Source organism: Wolffia australiana, chromosome 13 (assembly GCF_029677425.1).
Source record: "Wolffia australiana isolate 7733 chromosome 13, ASM2967742v1".
NCBI lineage: Eukaryota > Viridiplantae > Streptophyta > Magnoliopsida > Alismatales > Araceae > Wolffia > Wolffia australiana.
The window spans coordinates 15,915,141-15,930,302 of NC_135847.1; the positions used below are offsets into that span (position 1 = coordinate 15,915,141).

The following is a 15,162-nucleotide window of genomic DNA, read 5'->3' on the forward strand; positions in this document are numbered from 1 at the left end:
CATATAAGATCTGACAACTTGAAATATACCACATAAATATTATAAATAATGCAGAAATTCATGCGTCAAAATGACTTCATTTGCATGTTTTCATGTTTAAAAATTGGTAAAAATAGTACTTGGATTAATTTAATGATTTCTCTAGGACTTTAGGTGCCTTTTCCAATTTTTCCAACATTAAACTCATCATGAATCTAACTTTACAAGGTCTCTATTGATTTTTGGGGATTTTACATATTTTTAAGGATTTTTGAGGAAAAAATATTAAGAAAATATAATTCAGTCAAACATAATATGTCGGATTTTAAAAATATTTTATTCTTTTCCTACCGTACTAGATATGGTCTGACGTGTCCTTCCACCATGTATTGTGCATTAATTATTGGAATCTCGTTAGCCAGTGATTGGTTCCTCCAATCATTAGAGAGATGTCATTTTGAACTCTTGATTTTGGGGGTCAAAGAAACAAATACAATTTAATCAGTGTTCTCTTTGAAGCTTCGCCATACAATGCGGAGTGATACTGGGTTAACCCAAATTGCAATTAATTGAAAAGGCACAACAAGATACATGGCCTAATATAAAAAATCTTGCCTTTTTTGAGCAACAAATCCACATAATAATCCAGTTACCTAGCACAATACAAAATCATTTTATCTCTTTTTGTATTAAATGCTCTCTGATGTGCACTGCAGATTGGAACACATGAAAAATTCCAAAGGTGGACCAGGTATATGTTTTCTCATTTTTAGTGTTTTTTAATTTCCCTTTAATGCACATAGAGCATGTGTAGGTGAGGATTTGCGTGTACCAGACCAAGAAAAACATGATTTCTTTCACCAATCATGACAGAAATTTTCTGGTGAATGACATGCATGAAACTAGGGTGACCCGGTGACAGCTGGAGAAGAAAGAAAGGAGTAATCAGATGTTTCACATTTGTCCATTTTTAATTCTAGATATCTCAAGATCCAACTGTCAGATCAGCCTTAATTTTTAGGTATGGAATTGTCTTTTCCTTCTCTTTCCATTCATACATCTGGATTGATATAAAGATGCCAGGAAGAGTGAGAATTACTTGAAACTTCCCCCCAAAATAATGACACAACAGGTATTTGAACTCAATTTTTGTTGCATTTCTTGGTTTATTCTGGTGAGGTCCACCTTTACGTCATTATTCTGTTCTTGGTTGTTGCCAAAACACCAATCATGGGTGGAATATTCAGACTCTAGGAAAGATCCTTTGTGAAATCCTTTGGCACATAAAAGAAGGCCTCCCCAAGTGATGAGCAAGATCAAGAAGGCCTAGAAGTTCTACCCCACTTTTCTTTACCTTAGGTCCTAATCATTCGAGGGGGATCAAGCCCCAGTTATTCTTCACCATCCTATTTCAGCCTCTCAAGTGTCGTAAATCTTCAACAGAAGATTTAGGTCAACTTTGATTCTATCTCGCATTTCACATCCTCTTTCTTCCTCGTAGGCATCACCTCGTGTGCTAAATTTCTATCTACTAAAAATCATAAATTAAAATTTATATTTTATGTCTCCTCTTTCCTACATATCAACCCCTTTCTTCCCCTACACTTTCTGTAACCTGAAAAAGGGAAATGTATAAATATCATTGAAAAAGCTAACAATCGTAAAATATGATTATTTAACATTTAATCAGTTCATTTTTAGGCTTATCAATAGCCTAGATTACTTTTCCATTGAACATTGATGGCATCAAATGGCGGCAACAACAACCAGTGGATTTGTGGTGTTAGGCATCTGGATCAGGGGTGTATGCCACTAGGTCAGTATCCCCAATTCTTTTGGTTTAGTAGGGAGCTGACCCATTCCTGACTTAACCAAATTTTGGCATAGTCTAGACGGTGGCTACCTTTAGACCAGTGGGGCAAAAGGACGGCCCCCTCTATTATGCTACCCATGATCAAAGTTGCAAGTGTAGGCAATGATGGATGAAGGAGACACTATAGTTTTAAGTGGGAAATTGTAGTTTTTTGTGACCTTTTTGGGATGAACTAAAGATGTAGAGGGGTTTCTTGAGAGAAAAAAACAAACATATCGAAAAGGACAATTGATAGTATTTTACATTTTTTATAAGTCAATAAAAATCAAAATTTTAGTGGGCCTACATTTGATTCTAGCACATGTACATTGCATGCCTATTTGTGTCATTATCGATTATAGATGGACTTACATGATACATCATCTTCTCATTCATCATCCATTGCCTTTACCTAAGCAATTCATTACTCGAAAAAACTTAAAATATTTTTATTTCTATGAAAATGAATGGATTTTATTTTTATGTACTATATGAACACACACATCTAAAATAAAAAAACCTCTTGAACATGGACTAAAATTTATCTTTTCTGGATGCTCGGGTGAACATATTAGGGAAACATAAAGAGATACCTATCCTGATCATTAATCATTAAAAAATGTGATATATTCATCCAATTCATGGGGATGTGAAGATTCTTGCATTACCTTACAATAGTCTGGTAGATGAAAATGATAAAAATCAATCATTACAGTCTGGTTACATGTCAAAAGAGTAAACTTGCAATACATAACAATAGTTCCTTGTTATTCTAAAAGAGGTCTGAACTCATGATGTAAAAATATAATTATTTATCGAGTAGAAATTTTAATACATATATTATAATATATAAATTGAATTCTTGTAAAAGTCAAAATTCGTCATGAAGTCAAAATTGAGAAGGAAGACGAATGATCCATGTGATCCTCAACCTTTAATATCTCCCCCTTTATCTTGATGATCCCATTATCAATCTACTATCATTTTGTAACGTGTGTGACCCTCTAGTCTCATTTATTAGTCTTGCTATCGATACACCATTATTGATTCATTTGAGTGCGACCCCCTAGGCCCATGTATCGGTGTAGTTAATAACTCCAATGACGCAACAAAATTTATTCAGAAACCTTATTAAAATTATATATCAATATATGAATCATATAATCAATCATCAATTTAAACTAATTCATTGGTTGAGTTTTGTGTCATGGTGTGACAAGCTACACCTCATACTCTACAAGATATGACTAAGTATATGAACTCTATCATGGAACATTATTGTCATTCATTCCCATGTATATTTTGTCCCTCGTCTACTTGAAGATCCTAGGACAACTTATGACATGGTAAAATGTAAAACCTAACGAGCCATCCCAATTAGTAGTGACGCATTGGAGAATTATTATAGATATATAATTTGACATTCCGTTGCCTTTAATAAGGAATTCATCATATCATCTTCGTCGAGCTGTCTCCTCTTATACTGAGGGCAAAGAATCCAACCTTGACAACTCAATCATCTTGGTGAACTTATTGCTACATATGAGCTGACAATCTTAACATGAATCAACCTGATTGAAGGTTTGTTATAATACCATTCATGGATTCACAAGAATTAATTCAATAAACGTTTTTCCCTAAAAAGCACCCACTCTCTATCCTTAGTGTATCCACCCTAATAATTACGAGAATAAAAATATCCATCACATAAGTGGGACTACATGATGCTATTTTATCTGGACAATCAAATATCTTCTGGAATATCCTTTGAATATAATATTTAGAATATATATGTAAAGACTAGTGATCTTTGTATTATGATGTCATCAGAATATATTCATATTCTTCCTTACAAACATCAGAAATGCATTATCTTGTATCAATAAATATTAAATGAGATGAGGAATGTGTGATTGTCTTTTCAACCACATATTTTCATCAGGTCCTCCACCATTCTAAAACCCAAAGTGAAACTCTTAATATAAATTATGAGCTTCACTTTATTGATGAAAAATTATTTTGAACAAAATAAGGTCCATATAATTCTAACAAAATCAATGAATCTAGGGCTTAGGTAAAATTATGAATAATGGATGGAACTTATGATAATATACACATAGATCACTAAATTTAGTGTTATATGATAGATTTAACATGTAAACATAAAAATAAAATGCTAGTTTACAATGGACCAAGTTATGCAAAGAAGACCATGCCAAACCTAGTGATGTGATGGGTTACAATCTCTACGGGGTACAAATTGAGAGAATATTGGCGAAGTTAAAGTTAGAGGGTCAGGTCTAAATTATCATGGAGGATATGTGATGAGAGATTATTGGTGAACACATAAATATTTCATTGAAGGAATGCTGCAATCTTAGTCATCCAAACATGATCAGGCAGAAAGCACCTTTAAAATCCCCTCATTGTTTTTCAGCCATAACCTTTTTCTCCTTCGGACACAACTCATGGATTTTTTTCTTATATCATCTGATCTTGGTATCAATCGAATTTTTTTTGAAAGAGAATTAATTAATAATTAATTTAAGCAATTAATCTTGAATTCATGGCATTGCCATTTTGGGAAATTGTTATAAAGCCATTGGCCTAATTAAAATTGGGGAATTCCAGCACTAATCCAAATATCTTCAAGAACAGAAGGTATGTAAGTAGTTACAGATGAAATGATCCACAAGAAAATAAAATTCCATTAGGTAGATCTAGTACAAAGATGGAGACAAGCCTTGTGTAATGTGATTGGACCTTCTCCTTTCTTGAAAACAGGTTTTCTCTTGCTGATCCAGCCCTTTGTTGCTTTTCAAAACCGAATCCTGGAGTTTCTTGAAAGAAATATATGATACCCACTATTCCCTCTATGTTTTAATTGATAAGTTATACTCATGTGCTACTTTAGATACACATGTCTACAGTTGACCTGTCCTACAAATTTTTTTCTCTTTTGGTAGGATATTTCAAAGAATGCATCTACACTCCTCACTTGGAGATACATCTCACCCTCCATCAAGAAGTTGGTGGTTTTTAAAAATAGATGTGCACATTCCAAGGTCACGTCACATTCTCAAAGATTTGCCAACTTGGCGACCACTTCTGGTCATTATTATGTGATTTTAGAACATCCTCGGGAAAACCCCAAGGTAACACACTATTTATTACGTTAATATTACTTTATTTGGAAATTTAATTACAATGATTATATACGACTATTATCAAGTCTAATATAAATAAATATATTTATAGAATGATGTTTGGATTTTTTATTTTAGATATATTGAAGGATTTTCCTACATCTTATTTGGGAAGAAAATTTTCTTTAGAGTAGGAAAAGGAATTTTATGAGTTTTTTGATATTAAGTTCTTAAAAATATTATTTATTTAACTTTAAAAATATATTGTTTTATTTTTTTGGATGGCATGTTACTCTTTATGAACTAATTAATGTATTATGGTAAGTATACCCTCCCAGCCATGTGGCATCATTTTATTTGTTGAATGTCAACAAATCACTACAGGTGACCAATCACAGCTGGAGACCAATCAACACAGCTAATCACTCTTAAAAAATTCCATTATGGCATAATGGCCAGTTAGTGTTGATGTGTTTTGATTTTTCTAGTTGTATGGAACGATGCTAAGTAATGCAAAAAGATGGGATTTAAAATGCGAGACATGTATTCAGTGAGGCGAATACTTTCCATTTGTATAATCAGTATGTACTACTTTTTTATTGAGTTGAATGGTCAAAATGACAGTGCCGACCATGTGTCAACACACAAGTGATCCACATATACATCTGGCATACAGATGTATATGTGGTGCCCATGTGTTGCCAGTTTATTGACAAATGAGAATTAAAGCATTCATGTGGCGCATGCTGACATGGCGCCATGTCACACACACATTCATAATTAAATTTATTCTCTCTTCTTTGTTTCTTGTGCTTAGGGACATATGCCACAGCAGAAGACATTGATACGGAATCATGCACGAAAAGCTAGGCCAGTCATTGCATCAGAAGAAGATGAATTTCAAGAACAAAGCCCTTGATGTGACCTGGCAGCAACGATGATGAGAGACTTTGTCTAAATTTAATTAATGACAAGGAACCGTCCAAATTTAAAGCTTGATATTCAATGATCCGGAAGGCCAATCAAGCTCAAAAGCTTTAGGGCATATTCATCTTTCTCTCCTTCTATCTATCCACATAGTTTGATAAGATGAAGCCCCCAGTCATTGTATAAAATAAATTTTAGCTTGCTTCCTCCTTGGAGAGGCTGATAGAAAGAGACTGAGGTTTTGAGGATCCATCAAGTGTCCCTTGGAGAATGTCGATAGAGAAGAGGATAGGCTTGTGGGCGTCAGAAAATCACAGCGACCTTGGTGGAACATAAGGGCCTATGATACATGCTCTTACCTTACATTGATATATTTCCAATGTATGTATTAGGTTAGATCTACATTTATTATGTTCTTCCATTCCATTTTACCATCATCACTACCTTTCATCCTTTCATCTCCAATTATTCATAAAACCCCAACTCCCCCATTTCATCACCTTCTTCCCTTATTAATCTTCTAAATCTATTATCACATATTCTCTATCTCATCCATCTTAATCCTCATCCTTCCTTCACTCACGTGATCTTATTCATGATTCATTTTACTCATTTTTATTATCACCCTCTCACTCACCATTTCCCTCATTTCACTATCTCATATTTATCTGTATTTCCTCACCCATTCTTGAATGTTCATTAAAAGAGCGTTAAATACATAATATCCGTTCCTTGTTAAGAGGACACATACTTATCACTAGGTAAAGTATTTACATATCAGTTTTAGATATACTTATTGGTTTAACTCAAAAGCACTGACGACATAATTTAAACACTAATTTTTTAGTTATCATCCACTTCATGGCAGAAAGGGTTTGTTGGTTCATAATGTGGACCTTTTGAAAAGAATACCCCCAGATAGGCTTGCATCTTATCGAACAATGATACTTTGGTGTTTAGGTCTAGATCTGCAGATCTCTTTCAGCCCTAAAATCTTGAATCAAGTGTTTGTAGTTGCAATGTAACCAACATAGAGTTCTTAAATAGGAAAGTTCCATCGTAATATCAACATTGTTCATGTTAAAATGAATAAAATTATGCTCATACAAAGTTTCGTGGAAAGATAAGATGACATTAAGGAATGCTCTTGTTGTCTTCCCATCAGATCTCTCTCCAAGAACAATGCTGAATTTATGACAGGGATGGATCAGAACGTCGAGTAAGTGGATTATTTTTGGACCAATAAAATTGAAGGCCACATCACTATATATCAAGGGCTTAACGTTGTGGTTTTTTAATAATGCCCTATCACTCGAACAATCCATAGGGGTTTTGGGAAGCTGATCGTGGAAAAAATTGCGCAGTCAATAAAACCTCCAAATGTAATCGAGTTTCATCCATTTTAGCCAGATCTTCGTTTGTGATGGGCTGAAGCTCACACCCTAATCCTCTTGTAACAAATTGATGCTAAGTTGATTATGACACCTACGTCCAGGTAGATATGTCTCATCCCAGCTATAGCAAAATTCCTTTTCCTTCCTCAACAAAAAAAAAACAGTGTTCTCTCACTGATCTCCTAGGACCACAGATATGATTAAGGAATGAAGAACGTTCATACCGAATTCTGATTAAATGATCCACAAGAAAATAGAATTCTGAGAGGCAGGTCTAATACAAAGATAGAGATGATCCTGGGAGAATCTGACTAGATCCTTCCCTTTCTAGACAAGTGTTATCCCACTGCTTTAGACCAAGTTGCTCTGCAACAGCCAACTCAATGAATTTCTTGAAGAAATGTCTGATCTCTCCCTGCTACGGCTCTGACTTTATTTAAAGGTTCTCCACATGTGCTACTTTGGGCTCACCTGTTTGTAGCTGTTTCACCATGCGTTTTTCATTTCTTCTATATTGGAAACGAGCCCATAGCACTACTATATCCAATGTGGTTCATCAACCGCCCACAGTGAAAGAGAGATAAAAGGAGTGGCCTCGCCAAATTAAAACTAGAGTGCTAATTGGGAAAGAGACTTTTAAAGGATGATCATAATGGGTGTCCTCCAAGACACCTTGCACACCAATCATAGGGCCTATTGGTACTCTCTTTCTAGAGAGAGAGAGAGAGAAGATAAAGGAAGAGGGTTGTCACAGATGGAACATGGTTGACGCGTTGACTAGAAGTAGGTACCCTCGGGAGGCTGGACGAGCTTCCGGTTGTGCGGCGCAGCCATCTCCCTCCTCAGCTGGGTCAGGATGTCCGCCATAGTGTACTCACGCTGCCAGTTGGCCAGCATCCCAAATTTCCTTGACTCAACCTGCCATGTCAGTAAATTTTAATTACCATTTTTCAACCCAAGCTCATCAGATGGAAAAAAACATGAATATCCATGAGATTTCTTTTCCTCTTCACTGCCCAAGATTTGAAAACATGAGAACATGTTATCTTGGTGCCCAATAAAAATATTTCAATAGAATAATGTTCTCTCTGGACATTGCAGAATATATGATTGAAATAGATTTTAGTGATTACCAAAGGTATCATAATGTGAATTTGAGAGATGAAAACGGATAAAGGTGACAGAAGGGATTAAGGGATTACCATTCCAGTCTCATGGTTCACGCTAGTCATGTTAATCCTCGAATGAAAACGGACACTTGGCGGTTTGTCAGGGTAATCCTTATCGCAGAACAGTTTCAGTTGATAGATGCGCCCTTCGTGGACAGACTGCATTAAGAGCACGCGACACAAGGAGGAGTCAGACAGGTGAACTGATAAGAAAATCAAATAAATTTTGATTCCTTATAAAAATGAATTAACATTCAAACCATACATTATGAGGACCGATGATGGTGCCCGTCCAAGACCGCATGTAAATGTCATCTCCATCGTCCATTCCGTAGCTTACTGTGCCATCTCCAATGCCTTTTTCACCATGCTCCAGTTCTTCAAGCAATCGAAAGTTCCGTGGGACTACAAAAAAGAAAATACTCTTACAGTCAGGCTGAAAGTTTCTCCAATCATATTTTCAATAAATAGAAAAGGAAAACAGCTGGTGGCCAACAAATTTGGTCCCTTGTAAGGCAAAACAGGTGATATTAACTAATCCGTAGGCATTAGCGAAAAAAAGGGTCTTAAATGTAAGTCGAGGAATTAAAATATCATCAAATCAACTATTTATCAAGGCCGTAGAGTTAATCCGTGAGCAGGGAAGAACAACTGAGACGTGGATTCTTGAATCATGTTAAACTACATATATTCTCATTATTTCTTAAGGTTTCAAAAGAGGGAACAAGATGCTATGTGCAACAATGACTTGCTTCTTATTCGGCGAATCGGAAGGACCTTGACGAGACAGTTAAACCCTTCGTATAACAGAAACTAAAAAGAATAAATAAAATCAAGACATGAAGAATGTTCGAGAGAATATAATTCTCGGAAATTATCCCGAGAATCCAATTACAATACGATGAGAGGGGAAGAAGCCACCTCTTACTTCGCGATCCTCTGTGACGATCAGAGATCTAAAAAAATAGCAATTACCTCGGATGCGTAGCCGATCGATCTCGCAACGGAAACGCCCAAACGGCAAACGCCAGGGCCCAAAAAGAAGAACGATTTCAAAGATACGATGCAGGAAAACAAGATCCATTCTGGTAAAACCCAGTCAAGGAAGGCTCGTACAAGGTTTCAAGCGCAAGATCGCAACGGATTACGAGAATAGTTAAATGGGAAAGAGTATTTGAATATTACCAACAACGGAAGATCCACCCGAGCCGATCGTCATCTTCGCGGCAGGATCTCGATCGAAGCGGGCGAGGAGAGTGCAAGAGAGGTAAAAATTCCTTCCAGCGGAGTCCAAGCCGTGGTCTTTAGCTTCAAGGAAGACTCTGGATAGCTGAACAAGCTGATGAACGCCAACCGCCGGATCGTAATCGGACGGCTGTTATTATACCAGAGGCCACTAACCTGTCGGAAGGATATTTCATTAATCCAACGGCTGTCATCGTCTGTCTACTCGGAATCTGCGTAGACCCTCCGGAGGATCATCAATTTCACGCTCCAGATTAAAAGCTGGGTACCCAATCGTCGGATGCAGATCGGACGGCTGATATTGGTCGAGTTTACCGTTGAGGATCTCCGTTCTTCGGACTAAATTATAGAAATTAATCGAGCATATGGTGTAGAGTAAGAACCGATGGTGAGGTTCTTCTAGGGTTTGGACTGGGGGCGGGATCTTGCATCGGCGCGTGTTCTTGTAAATCTTGCAGCTTAAACCTCTGTTGTTTCGCTGTCTTCTGGCGATCCGGCTGCTTGACAAGGTTTGGGGAAAATTCTGCCGTGTTCTCGCGCCAGACGCTGCGGTTTTCTCTTGTTCTTTTTTGGTTTTTACATATTTTTTTTGTTTTTATTGTTCTGAACGTATCTGTTCTATGGGTCTGGCGTGTTTTTGTTCCTTCTGCGCGGCCTTTTTACTTCTTCTTCTTTGGATGACCAGTTGCGAGTTCTTATGCCGGACGCTGAGGTTCTGTATCTGCCCCTGATGCCAGTTGCGTTTTTCAGTTTGCAATGTGGTTCTGTAGGGAGCATCTAGTGCTTATTTTCATGGGTCGTCATTAATTGTTTATTTTTCTCGTTCTCCCCATCTCAGAGGTTTTCGCTCGATCAATTATGGAGATTTCGATGGGGGCGACTGATTAATGATAGCTTCAATTGGAAGAACACTTTTTTTGTAGTATAACCCGGTATGTGGATTTCGGGAGGCATTTTAGTCCATGTTCTCATCTGTTTGATCCGCCATTCAATTATTATTTTCTCTTAATCATCTCACATTTCAAATGTTCTACGTCGACACGCCAATTCATTCCCTCAATTTGTTTCTTTTAACCTTTGGTTCTTGCTAGTGGAACTTTTAATTCGTTCATTTTTCCCCATGCCACCCAGCTTTTTGTCAGTTTTTTGTAATATTTGAATTCGCGCTCGGATAAAGAGAAAAAAACTTGCAAAACACCTGGGATGATTCTCTCCCGATGCCCTTCGCTTACATATTTATTAAAATTGCTCCAACTGATAATTCAATTCGTTCTCGGACCTTTTGTATTAAGATCTTTACTCTATAGATAGCTTTCGTTCTAAGATTATCCTACTCTTCTGCCTTCTTATCAACTCACTGGAAACATGAACTTCTCTCGATCGCAGATGTCGTTATTTCTGGGCAATCTCTCATCTCACGTCCACCCGGACGAGCTGGAAAGAGTGTTCAGGCGTTTTGGATATTGCGACGTACAGTTGAAAGACGGATACGGCTTCGCTGTATACGAGCTACCTGAGAACGCAGAGAGAGCTCTCAGAGCCCTCAGAGGAAAGCAAATCTGCGGCCAGAGCATAGCCATTGACTGGTCTAAGAAGCAGCCGAGGCCTCCATTTCAAAGGCCCCCAAGAGAAAGAAGGCCCTACGAACCCAACCACGGAAGAAGCTTCCACGAAGAAGACAATGCCAGAAGCTACCGAAGAGAGGAGAAGGCGGCTTCGACGACGAAAGACGCCGGCCCAAGAGAAGAAGGGAAATTCGAACGTTACGAGCCCGCCCAAGTCACTGAAACTTCACCAGGGGAGAAGGCGAGGGCCCAACCGGTGTGCTATATTTGCGGGCTTAAGGGCCACAAGATGAGATTCTGCCCGCGGGCCGACCGATCAAGGCGGGACGGATTTGCCAGATTCTGGAGGAGAGAGGACTCTCTTTCTGGGCCTGCTGAAAGGACTAGAGAGAGCTCCCCAGAAGAAGAAGAAGAAGAAGAAGAATCCCATAAACAGAGGAAGAAGAGCAGGAAGAGGAGAAAGTTCAGAAGAGGAAGAGAGCAGTCTTCTGAAGAAGAGAGCAGCTCATCGTCCGGCTCTGTGACGAGACGGAGGAGACGGTCGAAGGCGAAGACGAGGTCTCTGTCCGCCTCCGTTGACGACGTCGAGGCGGGCTCAGCAGCAATTGAGAGACAGGAGGACAATTGGGAGGAGAGGTTGACGAAGATGAGTTTTGAGGAGATGTGCGCTGCTTTGAGGCACTATTACGGCTCGCCCGCCGCCGCCGCGGCGGCGACGTCGTCGTCGGTCGGCCGTTACTTCGGCGCCGCCCGGTTGTGGCCGTGGGAGATGGTGTTCTACCGCCGGTTGAAGAAGGACCCCCCGTCTCCGCAGCATAGATAATTCAGCAGCTCGCCCAGAATAGATAATTCAGCGGCATTGATAAGTTTGTAAGGGCCTTTTCTCTCTTTCTCTCTCTTCCTCGCTCATGATTGAATGGAATATCGATTTATTTATATATTTTTCTCTCCTCTCTGAGTTCTCTCGGAAGAAAGGGAGGGGAAGAGAGATGCACATCTGGGCTGTTTAATTTTTGGCTTCGACTGAGTAAGATACTCCTTACATATTCACCATCCGGGGGCACAAATGGAAGGAGCCGCGGCCTCCGCTTCTTTCTCTCTCCTCTTTGGCTGGTGAATAACTCAAAGGAGTACCGTCAGGAGCTGAGGGTCCTGTCATGGGGCTTTGGCTAGAGAGAGAATGTAAGAGAGAGAGGTACAGAAATAAGCCCTGCACCCTGTCATGAGGTGTTTGGGCAAAGACAGAAGGCTCAGAGAGAAGGTCCCTCAATAGAGTTGTTAGTAGCGTGTGAGAGGGAGTCCGGCAAGAGAGAGAGAGAGATCCCTAAACAGATAAAGAGAGAATGGTTAGGAGCCTGAGAGAGAGAGAGAGAGAGATTCTAGAGAGAGGAGAGAGTTCCTGTCAAGGGGATTTTTGCCACAGAGGAGGGAAAGATAGAGAGAGAGGATATTGTCTCTGGAGAGTTTGGCTCAAGAGATATAACGGAAAATATAGAGATATGGGTAGAGAGACAAAGATGGGTAGAGAGAGCAAGGCTTCGAAGATCCCTAAACAGATAAAGAAAGTGGTTAGGAGTCTGAGAGAGAGAGATTCTAGAGAGAGAAAGAGTTTCTGTCATGGGGGATTTTGGCAGTGAGGAGGGAAAGATAGGGAGAGGATCTTGTCTCTGGAGAGTTTGGCTTAAGAGAGAACAATATATATGGGGAGAGAGATAGAGATGGGCGGAGATAGAAAAGGGTAGAGAAGGGCAGAGAGAGAGATAGAGAGAAGGGCGGAGAGAGAAAAGGGTAGAGAAGGGCAGAGAGAGAGATAGAGAGAAGGGCGGAGAGAGAGAAGGGTAGAGAAGGGCAGAGAGAGAGATAGAGAGAAGGGCGGAGAGAGAAAAGGGTAGAGAAGGGCAGAGAGAGAGATAGAGAGAAGGGTATAGAGAGAAAGAGATAGAGAAGGGCAGAGAGAGAGATAGAGAGAAGGGTATAGAGAGAAAGAGATAGAGAAGGGCAGAGATAGAGAAGGGCAGAGAGAGAGATAGAGAGAAGGGTATAGAGAGAATGAGATAGAGAAGGGTAGAGAGAGAGATAGAGAGAGACGGGTAGAGAGAGAGAGAGAGAGAGAGAGAGAGACGGGTAGAGAGAGAGAGAGAGAGAGAGAGAGAGAGAGAGAGAGAGAGGGTCAGGCGTTGCGGGGCTGGGGGGCGTTGGAGGAGGGGGGCCTGGGGTCGTTGAGGAAGTCGAGGAGGACGGAACTCTTGCACTTGGGGCACTTGGGTTCGTTCTCGGAGAGCATCACGTACATGAGACAGCGCGGGCAGCCCACCAGCATCATCGACGTGGCCTCCGGGCTCCCGCCCCCCCCCCCCCCCTCCTCCGTCTCCTCCGACGACACGCACGAGCTCGCCGGCGACGACATCGGCGACACCGACGCCGACCTCTCCTCCGCCCTCCTCTCCGCCCCTCTCTCCGCCGGCCCCACCCTCCTCGCCGGCACGCTGACCCGCAGGTCCATCCTAGCGCTCTTCCCGCTGCGGCTCATCTCTCCTCCGCTCTTCTTCCTCTTCCCCCTCTCCCGCTGCGACTGGTGGCGCCGCCGTTGTTGCTTTTCATCTCCCCCCTCCCCCCGTTTTATAGGCCCCCGGCTGGACCCCCCCCCCTCCCTCCTCGATCATCTTATTCATTCTAGAGAGAGACATGCACTCCATGTATCAAAACCGGAGAGAGAGCTGTAGAGAGAAGGTTAATATATATTAAATTTCTCTCTTTTCTGCTCCTTACGTCTCCCTGCTTCCATCTGTTCCACTTAATTAGCAGCGCAAATGCGTACAGCTCTAGAGAAAGATTTAATATATTAGAATTGAAGGATTTCTAGGGAGAGAGAGGTTAGCAATGAAGCGCGACGGACGGTGGGGAAGGAAGAAAGAAAGAAAGAAAGAAAGAAAGAAAGAAAGAAAGAGAGCGAGCGAGTCTCCGAGAGAGAGGAGGTGCAATTACTACGTGCAATTACAAGCCGCAGGGAATTCCCTCAGTCGCCGACTTCCGCAAGCCGAGGGCGGATCCCAGCTCCACTGCCAGATACTAAATATATGTGAACATAAATGACTAAATCCACACGGCCCCCGATTTGATTTTTGCCTCCTTTTTTTCTCACGTTTCCCATCACAAAAAATGAATCGTTCGTCTTTCTTCTCTTTTAAATTTTGCCGGTTCATTAGAGAGCAATAAAACTCCGCGGGATAGGTTGAAACACGTGGTTTCATTTAGTATGATGCCCGTTGTTTGCCGCATCTTTATCTCTCTTTCTCTCTAACTTTGCAAGTAAATGAGCAATTAATTTGGCGCTGCATGGTTTTGTAAATGTTTTCGCTCTGACCCGTTCCCATCTCTCCCTCTAGATATTCGTCGAAATCTTGAAGAGAGAGAGAGATACATGGAAATAGGCTTCTTCTTCTAAAGCTGCAGTGATATTATATGCGTTCAATAAATTCTCTATAACTTTGAACAAGCGTTGTGGGTGAGAGAACTACACCCTCTTACTCCATCTCTCTCTCTAAGATCGCTCACGGATGGTGGGCGATTTGATCACATGCGAGCTTTATTTCGGCGGGGAATCATGAATGCGTGCATCCGAGACGAGCCTCGACAAATAAATATCATACTTAAAATAATATCTTCGGTTGTCGACTGATTGCGATTCTCAAAAATATTTCTGACATATTTAAACTTCTGATAAATGATAAATATAAAACGAAATTTATTACGTCCTGATTATTCCCATGTCGGGACTGAAATCGGGCCGAGTGATGGGCTTTTCCTTGGGCCCGTTGACGCGCAGTAAAAGCTTCGCTAATGGTGACCAGCGGTTTAGCGTCCTCGCTGAAGCCACCGAGTTTG

General features: G+C 40.4%; 3 protein-coding genes across 9 annotated transcripts; 1 reads left to right on the forward strand and 2 right to left on the reverse strand.

Moving 5' to 3' along the window:
• Positions 1 to 7,840: 7,840 nt before the first annotated feature.
• LOC144711361 (ubiquitin-conjugating enzyme E2 variant 1C) lies at positions 7,841 to 9,811 on the reverse strand. Its single transcript, XM_078585347.1, has 4 exons — positions 9,653 to 9,811; positions 8,733 to 8,872; positions 8,501 to 8,626; positions 7,841 to 8,216 (listed from the first exon to the last, which is right to left on the reverse strand). The coding sequence occupies exons 1-4, from the start codon at positions 9,684 to 9,686 to the stop codon at positions 8,076 to 8,078; spliced, it is 441 nt and encodes a 146-aa protein (XP_078441473.1). The 5' UTR covers positions 9,687 to 9,811; the 3' UTR covers positions 7,841 to 8,075.
• Positions 9,812 to 10,063: 252 nt separating this feature from the next.
• Positions 10,064 to 12,230, forward strand: LOC144711360 (uncharacterized). 7 transcript variants are annotated; one of them, XM_078585341.1, is made up of 4 exons: positions 10,082 to 10,263; positions 10,398 to 10,448; positions 10,551 to 10,644; positions 11,099 to 12,230. In XM_078585341.1, the coding sequence occupies exon 4, from the start codon at positions 11,099 to 11,101 to the stop codon at positions 12,098 to 12,100; it is 1,002 nt and encodes a 333-aa protein (XP_078441467.1). In that variant the 5' UTR covers positions 10,082 to 10,263; positions 10,398 to 10,448; positions 10,551 to 10,644; the 3' UTR covers positions 12,101 to 12,230. The 7 variants fall into 7 exon arrangements, with proteins under 7 accessions (XP_078441465.1, XP_078441467.1, XP_078441469.1 ...); XM_078585343.1 differs by having other exon boundaries at positions 10,398 to 10,424; XM_078585344.1 differs by having other exon boundaries at positions 10,091 to 10,221; positions 10,398 to 10,424.
• On the reverse strand, positions 11,678 to 13,874 carry LOC144711362 (uncharacterized). The gene is made up of 2 exons (XM_078585348.1): positions 13,442 to 13,874; positions 11,678 to 13,401 (listed from the first exon to the last, which is right to left on the reverse strand). The coding sequence occupies exon 1, from the start codon at positions 13,805 to 13,807 to the stop codon at positions 13,448 to 13,450; it is 360 nt and encodes a 119-aa protein (XP_078441474.1). The 5' UTR covers positions 13,808 to 13,874; the 3' UTR covers positions 11,678 to 13,401; positions 13,442 to 13,447.
• Positions 13,875 to 15,162: the final 1,288 nt, after the last annotated feature.

Coding starts and splice junctions, on each gene's coding strand:
- LOC144711361 (XM_078585347.1), bottom strand. CDS start 9,686: ATGACGATCGGCTCGGGTGGATCTTCCGTTGTTG. Junction 8,627..8,732: donor CCATCATCGGTCCTCATAAT/GTATGGTTTGAA, acceptor CTCTTAATGCAG/TCTGTCCACGAAGGGCGCAT. Junction 8,217..8,500: donor TGAACCATGAGACTGGAATG/GTAATCCCTTAA, acceptor CTGACATGGCAG/GTTGAGTCAAGGAAATTTGG.
- LOC144711360 (XM_078585339.1), top strand. CDS start 11,099: ATGTCGTTATTTCTGGGCAATCTCTCATCTCACGTCCACCCGGACGAG.
- LOC144711362 (XM_078585348.1), bottom strand. CDS start 13,807: ATGAGCCGCAGCGGGAAGAGCGCTAGGATGGACCTGCGGGTCAGCGTG.